Below are 16,451 nucleotides of genomic sequence, written 5' to 3'. Positions count from 1 at the left end.
ATGGTGGTTCGGCTGGTCTAAGAGCTTTTTTCATGATTGGGCAAGCGCATCGGTCAATATTTCCTGTGTGAGTGTTTCAGCTCGGGACCTTAAAAATATTATTTTACATTCTTTAGGGACAGATAATGTCCTTTACCTCCTGGATCTCAAATGCACTTCTAAATGAAGACTTCAGGAAGGATTCCCTTTCATTTTTCCACTTTTTTTTCCCATATGGTGGCTCTTAATAGCAACTGGCAAATGGCTAATTGGCTCAGTTTCCTGCTTTCAACACAGTTCCATACAGTCTTGCCTAAAAAATGTTTATTTCTTCTCCAACTATCCCAAATTCCTTCCAATGACAATGGCAATGAGTCTATGAGCACCTCTTTGTGATCAGGCATAGCAATGAGGAGCATATGGAGAGAGGCCGCCTCCCTTTTATCCAGTGCAGACCAGCTCAGCACTTGAGAACTGCCGCTTCCTGGCTCTCCTTCCAAGCTCTCCCCAGGTTGTCTCTGAGTCTCATCCTGCTGCCATCTGCCACTGACTTGGGCTCCCTCCAGAAAATCTGTAAAAAATAAAATAAAATGGAGCACCCTCTCTTCTCCGTAGCGGGAACCAGCTTAAAGGCCCAGTTTTCTCTCCTGCACTTTACTGTAAATGAAGCTGCCGGTGGCTTGATTGCCTCTGGCAAGAGCGACCAGTAACATTGAATTCTGGCCATATAGGGGGAAAAAAAGTAGTGGTATGATTCGATACTTCAAAGAAGTGACTTGAAATGGTCACATGTTCAAACCGCCAAATGCCAAAATCCTTCAGCTAACATTCAGCAAGTAATTTAAGGTTATATTTTGCTGGAAAATGAATGTTTGACAAAAGGAAAAAAAATCCCACTCTCCTTGCTTTTATTATATTCCCTGTGATCGCAAAATAACTTTGGTGATTTCAAATAGTTCATTTTCTGTTAATTTGAAGTGAAAAACACAATTTCCTTTTATTACCAGTGCAGGTGTTGAGGGAAATGCAGGAAATCAGGTAGTAATCATGCATGCAAGCAGTATTTGAAAGCAGCCTTGAATGTGATTTCCAAGTAACATTTTTTCCCCATAGCACATAAATAATGAAACGGTCTTTTGTTTCTGTGGCTCTTTGCTGTTATTCCCCATTTGGAGCACATTAAATGTGACCACCTATAGCTTTGTTACTGAAAATGGATTAAGGTATGTCGCTTTTTAATGCTTAATAGCCCATCATGTTTGCATGAAATATGCTCAGCCTTTGGGTTGCGGAGACCTAAATACCTTGGAAAATGTAGCACAATCTGTCTTCACTGCCTTCAGTCTGCCAGAGATGTGCATGCTGGGTAACAGTAAACAACCCAATAAGGCACTGTTACTAAACAGAAAGCATGACACCAAAAATAAAAGCTTAAAGGGAGCGGATGGTAGCAGAGCAGGTACCGTTTCAACCACACAGAAGATTAATATTAGACAGTTCCACAAAACCCCGAGCGAGGCTCAGTGTCAGTCAGCGTAATAAACAGCATTTGACAAGAAGAAAACTTTTTCACTCACTTTCAGCTTCTCCACATGAAGGAAAACACTGTTTGTGGAATTGTCCCATGTGAGCAGAAATCCTAGGCATTATGTGATGCAGAGCATAAAGCCTGATATTGATTTGTAGTTTGTGTGCAATCGTCTTCTACTAGATTAAAATACAACATATTGAATCTAACACGGAGGGCAAAGTTAACCTGTGCACTTACATGTTTTTCACACACTTTGGTTTTGTTTACACACGTGCAAAACGCCAGAACGGTGGGAGCCAAAGGCTATATTAAGTTATGATGGCCAGCATCCACATAATGCTTGGACCCTTCTGCTTTTTATTCACAGAGAAAACAAATAAATCACACTAATTCATCTCAGTCGGTTGCATTGCTGTGAGGAAGAAGAGCTCACTGGTTGTTTTAGGCAGCCTGACAGCTTTTAGTTAGGCACAGCACTATACAGCATGATACTCTTGTTCTGGCCTTTGGTCGTGTGAAAAGCTCAAAATCTGTACTCTACCTCTCATCGTGGCCGCATCCTGGGTAAAACTTTGAGGTAATCGTATTTTCTAAATTGTGCTAAGCCAATCCTAATTTTTGGCAATGTGACCTTTAGGATGAGCTGCTCTCGCTTTGCTAATCAGATGCAGAGCTTGGGCTATGACTTGAAAAGTTGTCACTGCTGCCCAGTTTTCTCCAGGACACTTTGTGTGGGTGTGTAGTGCAAATGTGTCTGAAACCCCATGCTGCGGCAACAGTGACAGCGTTGGCTCCTCGTGCACACGACTTTCCTTTTTAATGTATGAAGCGAGAGCAAGTGCATCGCTGATGAAACACTGAATGACAGTGATGAGCAATGGAATGAAAGAGAGTGGAGCGTGTGAACAAGAGAGAGAAAAGACAGGCGCGGAGGAGGTTAGGCGAGCACATCTGAGTGGATGTGAGTCGCCCCTCGAATGACTACATGCAAAAAAAAATTGCTCTTCGTGGACGTAACATGATAAGCAAGTGTCTTTCAAAAGAGAGTCCAGTACAGGTGTCTGGGAGGTGACAGTGAGCTGGGGTGACGAGCTCTGAGACGTGAACAAAAGAGGTCTCCTCTCCTCATAATATTGGCTTAGCTGAATAATTGAATTGAGGGGTTCGCTGGCAGCCATTCTGGTTTTCTTCATGTATATTGCAGACTGGCTGTAATCTGTTCTCAGGGAGCATCTCTGCCTGCTGCTGCTGCTGAGTTTGTGGAGAAGATGTGAGGTGACAGAATAGGGCTCTGTCACCAGCACCTCCATTATTGATATAGTGGAAGAAAGCTCGGAGAGAGAATTTGAAAATCTGGAACAGTGTGACGGGGAAAAAGTTTGTTCGTGCCAACACGCGGCTTGTTTCCTTTCCCCATGTGACTCATTAAATAGAACAAGACAGCTGATGGGATGTAGAGTTGCATTTCCTGTGAAGCACCTTGGGTTGAGCAAAGCACGATCATTGCTAGCAGGGGTAAGGTGTCCTCTCTGTCTCCTAAGATAAGGAGGGAATGATTGGACCAATTCACTATGAGAAGCACTACTAAAGTCATTGCTGTCTTAGTAATTTATGCACTTTTTTATGCTCCAGTCGGCGGTTCAAAAGAATAGCAGTGTCAATTTTTCTCCCATCTGCCCAACAGTTTGATCAGGAAAACACAAACCACCTTGCAACACAATTAGCTTATCTTAGCTGCCACTTTACTACATTCAATCCCCTATTTTGCTGTTTTCAGGATGTATGGCTTATACAGGTGCAACATGAGTTGAAGGCTTTTGCTGTTTAATTCTCATTACATTGTTCTCTCTACTTTAGTCCCCACCGTCTTTTCCCGTTCTTGTCCCTGCCTGATCAAGACAAACAACCGAGTGATTTTCCTCATTTACCCTTCATGTATTTTTCTCCCACAACAAGCGTGATTAGGCAGATGTTCGAAGCTGTCAAGAGCTGTCATATTTCAGGGCTGATTTATGAAGAAGCAGCACCTGTTATATTCTGAGACCTAAAGGATAGCATGAATAAAACAACAAAAAGTGGAAAAGACTGATCATTTTTGAAAGATTTGGCCACTGGCCATTTGGGTATGTTGATGGTGATGAATGTCATGATTTTTCAAATCCTAAATTGCATGTGTAGTGCTCTGCATGACGACAAACACGACCAGCTGTTGGTGAGATGTTTAAGTGACCCGTAACTAATCATTAACCCTTGTTGAGCTCCGTATTGATTCATACTTTTGTGCAGGAAAGCACAGTCTCCTTGGCTAAATCTATAGATTCCCAATAAATCACATTGTGCACAATCCATAATGAATAGGCTTTGTATTAGGGCTGTTGGATTGCAGGCTGATTGTGCTTCCACGCCATACACAACTCTGGGGTTGGTTCTGAAACATATTTTGAAAGCTCTCTCAACAAGGTCTCAGTCTAATTGCTTTGGCAATCATTGGCTCTCATATGGCCAAACAAAGTGAACAAAACAGAGAACTGCTCCAGGGTTTGAAATAACTTCTCACACCCAAGTAGGTGTGAAAAATCCATTTGCTCTATAGTTTGAATGCCAAAAAAACTGAACAGAAAAACACTGAGGTGATGCCAGTGAATGCAAAGTTAATTGCAGGAGAGAAATCTTACGAGATGGATAATATTATGACATTTGTTTAGCATAAGTAAGGTTTTGGGATTAATATCAACAACCCTGTCATGTCGAGTCTTCTATAAACAACCAAAAGATGATCTGAGGTCAGTGACAACAAGTTATCTAAAGTTATCTTGCTGTCTAATGGAGCTGAAAAGTCACACTAATGTAGTACTGCCAACACCTGCAGTTCCTCTAAATTGTGTCTCGAGGCTGATTCCAAAAGTAAATCAGTGCCCATAGACTCCTCTGTTAAGATGTGATGAAAGAACATTTTAAATAAAAAAAATATAGTCTCTTTAGCCGCTTCTCCCCATCATGACAAATGTAGGTGAGTTTATAACTCATTCATTTAGACATGTAAACGCTTAACTTTAAGTATGTGTCCACTTTGAATAACAGATGTGCAGACACTGGCAGCTGTAGGCTGCTAGGCCTCGCTAATCAGTGAAGTGGAGCTCATGATTGTGTTTACGTCATTGGTGCCTTTTTAAACTACATTTAAAAAAAAAAAAAAAGACTTGTCTGACAAAAATTTGGTCTGCTATGAGGTATTATAGAAACATTTGCTTCAATTTGGTGAGTGAAAATTTAGTATTTTATTAATATGCTCCTTAGCATTAATGCACTTTGCTAACGAAGCTTAGTAGCCTTAGCAGATGACTTAGCGCTTCCCCGTGTCTTGTGCTCCCTTAACAACAGGGCAGCAGCCAAAATGTTGCGGTCCAAAATCACACACATAAAACAGTTTGTGCACAAATCCCCTTTCTTAGGTTCACACACAGATAAATGTTTTAGTTAAAATTTAGTTACAATTGTGAGGCATCACAAAAGCTTTAAATACATCAACCCACTTCCTGTCTCCAGCTATAAAGCTGCTGGCAAGCTTACAGTGAAACTGAACTAAAAAACCCTTTTGTGTGTGCTCACTGTAGCTTTTGTATGGTTTGTTTATGCCAGTGGGACATCATTAAAATTAAAAAAGTAACCATAGCCAAGGGAGGCTAGAAATAGCATTGACAAAATCTCAGAACACTACTGTAACAACAGTAGTAGTCGAGGTGACTGAGCAACAAAGCCAGCGGGGAAAAATGAGCGACTCTTAGAGATTGTTTGATTACTTTTAAAAATGCAGATCTCCTCTAACGAGTGAAGGTGCCATATATTCAAATTTTGACCTACTGATTTTTACCGGCGATACAAATAAGAGCAACGAACACAGCTAACAGTGCTGTTTTATAGACACAGAAGTTCAGAGCTTTCCTTTATTCCCTTTTTTCTAATAAAAACCAAGAGGAAATGAAGTTAAAGCATTAATTATGCATGTTGCCGCCTTCAGATTATTTGCAGCAGGTGAGGGTTTGTTTTTTAGACTTACAGGACTGCAGGTTTCTCATGTAGAAGATGGGAGGGAATCACATTGTAGTGGTTTTCCATCTGCCTCTCATATTTCTCTTTAACCTCCCTACCCTTCTGTTTCTTCATCTCATACAGTATTTCTTCTAATAAAACCTGTCCCTCCCTCCCCTCAGCCCCTACCTCCTCTGTCTTCAGTTTTATCTCTCATTTTCTGGCACGCCTTGGTCTGTGGAGTTTGGTAAATAAGTTCATCCTGCATGTTAGCCAGGTCATGGCCCAGGCGCTCAGCTATGCGAGCCTGTGTGTTGCATTCAGGAAGCAGGAGGAGAAGGAAATTGATTGCCCCTTTTATGTGAGAGAAGGAGAAAATACTGTACTGTACCAGCCATCGCACACACGCACGCACACACCCCGCACACAAAGACATGCTCACACACTCAAAACCCTCCATCTTCAAGCAGAGAACTGCAGCCAAAGGCGAAGAGAAAATGCAGTAAACGAATAGCTCTTTACAGTTTTTCTTTTCTTCAGTTTGTTCATTGTGCTGTTGCCCTGATAAGAACAGCACTGGAAAAGCAGAACATGAGAAAAAGGTTTTTTTTCTTTCTGAAAATCCTTTGAAAGTGTCTCCTTTCTTTCCCTCCTTCGCCCCTTTTTCTCTCTTCTCATTTAACTGGTTTAAAGAAGCAATTTCTCATATTGAGCTGGTGAGGTGGGGTGTTCCATTGTGACCAGGCGTTTTCTTCATTCACGCTGGGTGTTGTAAGATTGCAGCGAGATCGATAATTGACTCCATTGGTCCCCGAGGATCGCTAACCAGAGATCAATAGAAGCAGTGTAGGGTTTTTACCCCCAGATATTTTACAGCTGCCGGCCACCTTTATGTTTCTTCATGTTTCTATTCTGCAATGACACTTTGGGACTCTAGGCTCTGTATAGCGTCAGGTGCAGAGAAGGACACTATTAACAAATACTCCACCCATCTATTGCTTTTCCCCCCAGACCTATGCAAAGCACCTATAGCCTCAGAGCTGCACGCAGCCAGCAGGAGAATTTGATTTTCAAAATTAGATTTTCACCCCAGAGCATCGATTTGGAGAGGAGTGATGTATAATTAGTGCAGTGAGACCTAACAGTTATTTTTAAAAAGCACTGCAGGGAATTTGATACAGAGGCAGCTTGACGTGGGTGCGCATGTGTGTATTTGTGCATATGTAAACCACCTGTGTGCATGACGGAAAGTTTCCAGTAAAACCTGATGAGAGAAGCCGCTTTGTGCTGATTGCATCACTAGCTGTTGCCATAGCAACCTGTCCCCTCACTGCAAAGGTCTTCTGGTACAGCTACACGGATAGAGAGGCTAAAGCCCTCTTACCGAGGTGAGGAGAGATAAGGAGACAGAGGGAAAGAGGGGACTGTTAAAAGCCGCCCGGGCAGGGAGCACATCTGTATTACTTAGTGTCAGCTGAAAAGAAAGGGTCCCTTTATTAAGAAGTAAGTGGAAGATGTCCCCTAGGAGTGCTAGAGGGTAATGAATTTAGAGTCATTCAACATTAATGTGATGTCGCTTCGATGCCACTGAGCTGTATCTCCCTCCATCAACTTTCCGTTCCTGATTTTCTGACAGTCACTAGGTCATTAGTCAATGCCGAAGCCGCCGTGTGCAGATTTAATCTGATCACCATACGACTGGCTTCACCTGAGCGGAGTATCCAGCACTTTTGCCATTTGTGCATCACTGGCCTCAACAGTCCCGGTTATCCAGCCGCTATTCTTGTCACCCATGTAAAGTTCAGTATTGTTAATTATTCATGCACACCTTCCTTTACCTTCCCTCTCACTTGCTTCTTTCCTCTCTCGCTGAAACAGACCAGACTGCTGTAAAATAATTCAAAAGTATGACAGACCGAGCCAAAACAAGATATGCAAAGACGTGTATTCCTTCCCTAAAGTAGCCACTTTGAGGCGCTTCTGTCAAGCCTTATTGGGTCTGAGCGCGCTCATGCTCGCGACCATAGTCCATTTCTGCACCCCTCCTTTTGCTTTGTTTGAGGTAGATGCAACAAGGCAGCAAAACAATGAAACTGATAGAGCCTTTCACCACAAAAACAGGCTGCAGGACATATTGTTCACAGAGCACAGGGTAGACGGCGTCTCAGAGTGATGGGAACTTGCTGCTTCTGTGTCATGTTTATTGAATTTGTGTTCCTCTGAATCTGTGTCGAAAAGCTAGCCGCTAACACATGTCGCCCGGATAATACACCGTATGAAGAGGCGTATATCCCTTATCCCATCAATCACATTCTGATCGAATTCTGATACTTCGCTGTCCTGAAACGGTCTGCTTTTGTTACTTACTGGATTAAAAAACCACTCTGTGTGTGTATATGTGTTTTGCTCCACAAAAGAAATGAACTGCAAAGTGCAACAGCCTAGTTCCATTCTAAATCCAAAAGCAGCAGAACTGGCAATAGAAGATGTGGAAAATTGCCACCAGAGAACCATGCATTACTTTCTTTCAAATCACAAACCACATAGTTTTTCTACTGTGGCTTTAATCAGAACAGCACTGTCATTTTCCTTTCATAGGCGCTGAGAGCCCCCCCTTAAATCTCTGACACCTTGTCACATTTAATGGGTGAGTCGTCCAAACGCAGGGATGACATGTTACCTGGACTAGACGCTTGCCTCGACAGTCACAAACTGGACATGCTGTCTTTTCTTCCCAATGGGATTTTCTTCCCCTTGCCTCCGGTAGCAAAGAAAACAGCATGGAAGTGAAGCTTTTAACGCTGCGGGGCTTGAAGGGAGATTACCTTACACACTTACATGGACCAATGAGCATTCACACATACACATATTCACACTCATTGCACTCACAAAGACATTTGCACCAAGAATCGAAAAGCTTACATTTATAGTGAAAATGGCATAAGCCTGAGTGGGCTTTTGCAATTTTGTACACAAAAGCATGCACCTTCCCCAGCACTTAAAACAGCTCTAGAGGGTTGTTGACCAAGTCTGAAAGCTGGAACCAGTGCAGCTAGGTGCAAAACGTTACAGCATTTTCTATTTCATATTACAGTTATTACCCAAAAGCAAAACAAAACATAGCCTTAATGATTGTTGGTGTTTAGTACCAGCAGTCCGTTCCTTATTAATTACAAATAAACATTTTTACCGCAAGAGCAGGCTTTGCTGTCGGCCTACACATGACATGGATTCACTACTCGACTAAGAGAAGACCTTTTAGTCAGTGTCACAGCTTTGTTGTTCTTGCAGTAAGCGGCTTTATCAGAGTTTCTAACATTAATGAGAGTAACACCCTGTTAATGCTGGAGCACTTTGCTCAATTTTTAATATTGTGAGGCACAATCAACACCAAAAAATCAGTGCAGTCTAATAAATAATCCATCTTTAAAATCACTGATCTTTATTGGCTCATTTGAATTGTTAGAAATGAGCCGAGAGACATCGCTGTGGCAGCGGTGACAGGACATAGAGATCTGGAAGTTAGAAAAATGTTTGGCTGTAAGCATTAATTGAATAAAGTTCGAGTTCAGACCAACTCACCCTGACCGCAGCATCCTCTTCCTTTCACCTGATGTTTCAGTAATACAGAAAAACTAGTAGTTATGTGTGAGACGCAAAGTCGGAAAGTTACTGGGCTTTGTTAACTGTTCATTTAGCACCCACATATAGTAGCAGCACTTCAAACACTTTGCTTCTGTGTGTGCTTCCAGGAGAGAGAGTTTTACATCGCCTTCTGGTAGATGATTGCATTCGCTTCTTCCTATCGTGTCTGCACTACTATAGATCACCCGCCAGTCAAACTAGGTCGAGGGCGGCACAGTGGGAATATGATGTTGGCGAAGTTTTTGTTCGTGTTGTTTTTGTTTTCAGCCGTGGCAGATAATACTGTTCATATTAACTGCCAAGGGATTTTTTTGTCTTTTGTGCTAAAGAAATTGGAAGTGTCAAACGTATCTGTTATGAGGTGCTGGGGCAATTTTTCCCAGGGAACAGCTCCCAGTACATAACCGTGCAGCTTTTACTCTCATTCCAGAGCCTACGCTAGTATCTCTGTTTTGACAGAGGCCTCAGCTCCAGTGTCAGTCTTTTGTCAGCGAGCTAAGCTTGAGGCTACGGTGAGAGTTTCTTATAGGAGAGCATCGCAGAACAGATCCCCTTACACTCCAGCGCTGGCATTCATGATTTTTTTAAAATCATTTAAATGTTTTTACTGTAACTGATTATTATGTATTTTCAGAATAAAAATAAGTAAAGCATTTTATTTATATTTTTACCATATGATACCAGTGTTAGCTATATTGTAACACAGCTGATACATTTAGATCATAGAGAGATCTTTTTTGTCGACCCGGTATCTCGGTCTCTGGTGGGTTTTGTTTTTTTCCGCTCCCCCTGTCATACTCTCAGACAACCTTCCTCTTGTACACATCTGACACAGCTCGATTGAATTTCACCTCTTGTCACTCTGCTCGCATGGTTTTGCCTCGGAGCCACACACTGACACCCACGTAGACAAACACGAAGGAGGAGCACAGGGTGTGTGGTGAGAAGTGACGGCAGAGCAGCGGGCCAGTCATGACAATGCCTTCATGCTAGCACCTGGCCACATGCACGCGTACGTGCGAGCGAGAGAGCCAGAAAGAGGGAGACAGACACCTAATGCCTACACCTCTCCAACACACACCCTGTCAAAAATACAGATGCACTCATGGATGGCTTTACACTCGCTTCCCCCCCCTCCCGGTAGAGAGAGTGAGCTCAGGTAGCTGTCAGGCGCTCCCCCACGGGGAACAGTGGGCCAGTCAAAAACAGCCTGTCACTCTGCGCGCTCACACATGCACACGTATAGACGCATTCACACAATGTACTTTGGTGTGGGGAGAGAGACAGAATGAGATGCCTTGGGCAGATGCTGGACCAGTTGTCTGTGCTGCACACATAGAGTTTGTGCTTGTGTGCGTTTGTGTGTCTGCCTATCTGACTCTGTCTCTCTAGTACCACAAAAAGCCACCTGCCAGTGAGCCCAAGCGGACATGCCGCCTTTCGTTTAGTCCTAGCCTGGGAGCCAGTGATAAGAAATAGTTATCTGCGGGTGCATGTGTGTGTGAGTGTGTGACATGTATATACTCAGCGGTGACACTGGCTGCTCGCCTATCTAACCAAGTAGACTTTTTTCAGAGTGGATTTTGGATTTTTATGTGCATTCGTCCATCGATTTTCAATCCGGTTGGTTACCTGTGAGAGTTTGCCATGTCTCTTAACGCCCCTCACCCCACCCCCCCCTCCTGGTGCTGAGGCAAGGACGTCACGCCAGCTGGATGCCCAACAGTCCTCTAAGTGGGCACAGAGCCACAGCAGCTGTAGCTGCCATAATACGGGTCAATTACTCTCTAAGTTGATGTTGTGTACACATAACACGACCACGTATCCACGTGCGTGTCTGCTGTTTGCTTTGCGAATCCAGCGGCCTCTGACAAAGTTTACAGTTTGCTGCTTCACATTTGATCAAAGCTGAGGTGTCAGTGGGAGGTTGAGGATCAAAGTATTACCATCGCTGCCTGACTTGCGAGACCTTGAAGTGTGTGGCTAACCTCGGTTTGTCTTCGTGTTGCCCCCACCCCGTGTGTGTTTTTCCTGGATGGCGGATCATTGATGTTTCAAAAAGACTGCAGTCTTCTCACCGAGGTGTTGAAAATCAGCTGTCCACAAGACTGCGGGTATCAGCCTGCTGCCTCTCGATTGATTTTAATGTTGTTGCTGACTTTATTGAGGGGGAAAATTCTAACATTGAAACTTCTTCAAAATCAGCAAATGTACATACTGCGCTCGCTCTCCACGGGTGGGCACAGTCTCCCCGAACGAATCGAGCATATGAGCATATGTTTGCTTTACGCCACGATCCCATTTAATCCTCGTTGCTGAACTGTGTTTCTACAAATATGCCAGTAGCTAATCTGTATTGAGACAAATTTGCCTGGTGTTAAAACATAAACTTCATCTGCATTAACTCATAAAAAGTTCTCGAAGAATCAGTGCGAGAAAAGACAATTTAATTGGACGTGAACAACATCAGGGCCAGTACTGACTAAAGTTCTGAGAGCTTTCTCAGAGAGCTGCTAACATAGCTGAGAAATTTCTGGCAATAATATCCAGCATAGGATTTATTTACATTAATGAGGATGTTTGGCTGACCTTGTTGCTTGGTAGTCTTTTGGTTTTTTTTAATGGATGATGCATTATCTTAGTGATTACAGGCAGAACGAGTAGTGAAATCAACTGTTAAAAGCCTGGAATGTAATAAGCCAACTTTTAACACATGGCATGTTTACAACAGATCTACTGATGCAGTAGTCCATTTCCATGTGCATAGTTGTTATATTATTAGGTTACCTACATAGATATTTACCATGCTGGTATGTATAATCCTGTGATAATATTTCATATAAAACGATGGGAATCCCACACTGTTATGTAAGTCTGCAAGTTGTGGAAAATTAAATGAACTGCATCACAGTATAGCAGTGAGAAAGTGCTGTAACTGTTCACTCTGCTGATGAAAACCGGACAGACCCAAATCATCACCGCGCACTGTTGCTGTTATTTCTCTAGTTGCCCAGTATGTTAGTGTTTTGATGATCTTTTTTATTTCTGCTGTTATAACGTTATTGAAGTGGGTGGGAGATGTGAGCCCACCCGTAATTAGATCGACCACAAACATTATCCCTGCGCGGTCTAACCTGCAGCGTTTCATTAGCTCGCTGTCATTCAGCGTTTGGAGAATGTTTCTCCTACCTCTTTGTAGCGTGCCGTTGAGTTTGTGCTGGCTGGTTTATGTGATGAGTGGTTTTATTTTGGCAAGTTTTTATACATTACACACAATAGTCAACTATAACTGCGCTGGCAAATGTTGGACTGCATGAATAGTTCATGAAAGCCTTTTTAAATTTGTCTCCATTAGCTGCTGTTTAAAACCAAGAAAAATCGCTCTGCGTTGGCAGCTACCTGCAACCTTTCTTACGTTTCCCACACATGGTTTGATGTTGTGAATCAGTCAGCACAGATAGATATCAGTATGACGACTTTTGACCCTAACTTTGTTCAAATGGGCTCTAATTTAGCATTTTAGGAATCATTAGATCAAAAAAAGTGAAAATATTAATATAAAATCACCAGGATATGTAAACTGCAAATATTCTATTTTCCCCAAACGTGTCAAAGTGTTGTTCTGGTACGCTTCAATGCCATTACACTTTGTCATGCTTTTTAAAAGGTCTTCCCCAAACTCTGAATGGTTTCACCTTCAGAGCTCTCTTTAAGCTTAAGATGGTTTGCAAATAATTGTTTCCTTTACCAGGATTTAGTTTGAACTTTGTGGGAAAGCATCATAGAATTTTCTTAAAATGCTAGAAACTTCTCTTTGTACTCTGATGCTTTTAAATACAGGCTTCTGTTAAAAGTGCTTAATTGAACTGTGCATTAGGTGTTGGGTGTTTCAGTATTAACTCGACTGAAAATGTATATTCACATTCGGAGTTATCCATATGAAATATCCTAACAGCTTCTCCTCTTTGTCGTTCTCTCTGGCAGGCTGCAGAGGGATGCTGTGTGGCTTTGGCGCCGTTTGCGAGCGCAACCCAAATGACCCGTCCAAGGGTGAGTGTGTTTGCAAGAAGGTGGACTGCCCGTCCTTTGTGGCGCCTGTGTGCGGCTCAGATTCGTCCACCTACACCAATGAATGCGAGCTGGAGAAAGCCCAGTGCAACGCACAGCGACGCATCAAGGTGCTGAGCAAGGGAGCCTGCTGTAAGTAACCATCAATCTATCTGCTAACCCTTCCTGGAGACAGCTGCAGAAATTAACAATTTTAGAAATTCACCCCGATCCCTGTGTGAGTCTGAAAAGTGTTCTCTCTAAAACAAATGGAGATTGATCTGAGATAATTCCTTGTGCTTTTTCTGCAAAGTAACTCATTTTCAGAAATCCCTCTGACATTTGTGCAACGATCTGCTTTTTCTGTCTCATCTTGTCTGAAGATTTTAAGGCTGTGATTGTAAGCTTTAACTACCTGTAGAAACGGGGATGAAAAGAAGTCAGTTTGACCTTTGACATTTCAATTCTTGGTATGGTCATGCAACTTTGCAGAAGAAAATAGTTTGGGCAGGTTTGACTGTTGATCTGATGTATTTATGAGATCTCCACAAACCACTAAAATTCGATAGCTTTCTCTGAAGTGTTGTCTTTAACATACACGTGATCTGTACCTTTTAAAAGATCCCCAAACATCCAAATTCTTGGACTGAACAATTTGAGACTGACACTCTCCAGTACATCACAATGAGAGATGAGGGTGAAAGTGGGCAAGCATAGGTGAATTAACATTTTAAAGCATGGCGAATGCGATTGGAATTTTTGGTTCAAATGACAGAAACGGCACTTGTGATTTTATGACGTTTGCACCAGAGGACGAGCACGGCCACTTAATTTGACAAACACAAAGCTGCAAGTCTCTGAGTGACACTAAATTGCTTGTTATTGTCAAGTAAATGGATTTCTATTACACCCTGTCCTAATACTACGTGCTTTGCCATCCTATCTTTATCCCACAATAATAAAACACGTCCCCATTACATCCATTCTATTGTCTTTCCAAAATGGCTGTGCTCCCAGGGCTTAAGCGCCACCTGCACCCTCACAAACAAAAAAGTGTGCCACTTACTGCTCCCATTGGTAGCCATCCAGTGTGTATTTTATCCCTAACCCCAGTGGGTGCCAATACTCCTGCTGTACCTCTCATTGCTTCTCTTTACCAAAGCCCATCAAAATCCATGCTCTAAGGAGCAGATTCCTGCCAAAGCTGCAACATTGCAGCAGCCTCAATGATAACTATAGTGTTTTGTCAGCGTCGTGCCTTTTCTGCCAGTGTGGGCCTACTGCTAATTCCAGGGGTCTGATTACAGTGCAGGCTCGAACCTGGCACTAATAACAAGCTTGGTGGCGGCCCGCTACTGGCAGAGTGGAAATAAAGCGATAGAAAGGACAGAGAGAGGACAGGAGGAACACAGGGTACAGTGGAGGAAAGGGAAAATAGCATTTAAAAAGGGAGGGTATAATGTTAAGAGGAAAGAGCAACGAGACATTAAGACAGGGAGTGCGACACAAGAACACGTAAGAGAGTACTTTAGTGATTGAACGAGTGAACAGATTACGAGAGAAGATCAAAACCAGAGGGAGAAAGTAGTAGCATAAGTGGTTTAATGATGGTTTATGGAGGGTTAAGGCCATCAGAAGCACCATAATTGGCCTTAGCAAAACAGCAGCCAGTCACAAGGAAAGAAATAAAGTAAAAAATAATAGTAATGATTATGCTAATGATAGTATTGCTGGTAATGACTACATGCTGGCCACCAGAGCAGACTTCCTCTCTTATCCCGTCACATCTGGAAGGAATTTCCTTTTCATTCCTCTGTTGGCTGTGATTCTGAGAGCCCAATGTGATTATTACTAATGGCAAAGCCTGATTTATGTCAGCATTTTCATGCAGTCACTGGATGTGAAGGAGGCAGGTGTGTAGTGTTTAATCAGCGGATGGCATCCTTAGCTCTAGCCTTGCTACGTTATGTACTTGTGCTTCTGTAACACAACCGGTGTCACTGTGATTTATGGTGTGATCAGTTTAATCAATGCAAAAGTAAAAATGACTCATTTAATTAACTCCGGCTTCCACCAACATCCATTCAACATGGTTTGATTTACAGTTCCATTATTGTATACTTAAAGCAGAGTTTACAGTTCTGTTGAAAATTGACAAATTTGCTATTTTCTGATGCGATTTTTTTCTGACAATCTTCTGATTGGTAGAAACGTTGAGAGCTGAGAGAACCAACCCTGGGAATCTGTTTTAAACAAGCTGCCAGGTACTGATGAAGGTGACCTTAAAGCTTAAACAGCAGGTTATCGGTGCTTTTATTATCTTAAACTCACAATATTTGGTTTTGTCCCGAGTGACACATGAATAGCTTTGAAAATCAGAAAGCAATCTTTTAAATTCATCCTTCTTTCTTACCCGTGCTATTTCTGATTTGCAACATATTTTGTATAGCAGTGAAAGCAGTCACTGTCGAGTGAGTGTAGACGAACCACACAGCTAGCTAACATCTGGTCGGTTTATTTACTTTTGCATTTATTGCAACATCCTTGTTAAAAGCTCCCACATATGTCTTATAGACAGAATTGAGAAGGGCAGACGGCTAGAGAATTAAAAGAAGTGTTTAACTGTGGGATGGAAGGGTCAGCCAAGGAGTAAGCAACAGTCTAACATTCATCAATATTCATATGTGTGTGTTTGAATGAATTCAAGGATGTTTGCACTTAGAAGGTACATACAGCAGGTACGGTATACGCTGTGAGTGTGAAAGAGGAAGAGAGCGTGCGTGTTAGGAGGTCAGCGCAAGCCAGGTGACAGGTTCTGATTCTCACTCTGCTCTCAATAAATTCAGCCCCTACAGAGGGCTTGGACGGGCCACTTGGCTGAGATTATGGAGTTGTCAGTGCTGACGGAGGAAGAGAGAGGCAAAGGAGGGAAGGAGGAAGAGCGGTAGAAAGGTGAGGGAGTGAGAAAGCTTTTAACTTTAAGAAAATACGGGCAGCTGAATTGGTGCTTTTGTGCGAAGCCTCGTTTGACTCTTTCGATTTGAATGGCGGGTTTTCATCGGGGTAAGTGAATTGGCTTCAAGTCTTATCTGGCACTCAGGAGGAAAGCCACAAAAGAAGTTTTTATTTCTCTCACAGATTATGCCCCTTATGTTTTTTTTTTTTTTTAAAGGATGGGAGTTACATCACATGGGAGCATTTTGTTACCACCAAGTACAAC

General features: G+C 42.5%; 1 protein-coding gene across 7 annotated transcripts in view; it reads left to right on the top strand.

Moving 5' to 3' along the window:
• Positions 1-16,451, top strand: part of agrn (agrin) — a 258,498-nt gene that overhangs the window by 131,793 nt on the left and 110,254 nt on the right. For all 7 annotated transcript variants that reach the window (XM_085261191.1, XM_085261192.1, XM_085261190.1 and 4 more), the window contains one exon: positions 13,169-13,384. In XM_085261191.1, the coding sequence (XP_085117317.1) occupies positions 13,169-13,384 (216 nt within the window). The remainder of the gene's footprint in view (positions 1-13,168; positions 13,385-16,451) is intronic.

The sequence above is a fragment of the Mchenga conophoros genome, linkage group LG20 (assembly GCF_057382185.1).
Source record: "Mchenga conophoros isolate Kocher_MC1m ecotype Shallow Benthic linkage group LG20, M_conophoros_male_GT1.1, whole genome shotgun sequence".
Taxonomy (NCBI): domain Eukaryota; kingdom Metazoa; phylum Chordata; class Actinopteri; order Cichliformes; family Cichlidae; genus Mchenga; species Mchenga conophoros.
Note: the sequence above shows the minus strand (reverse complement) of the source record. Positions and strands in the feature narration are given on the sequence as shown.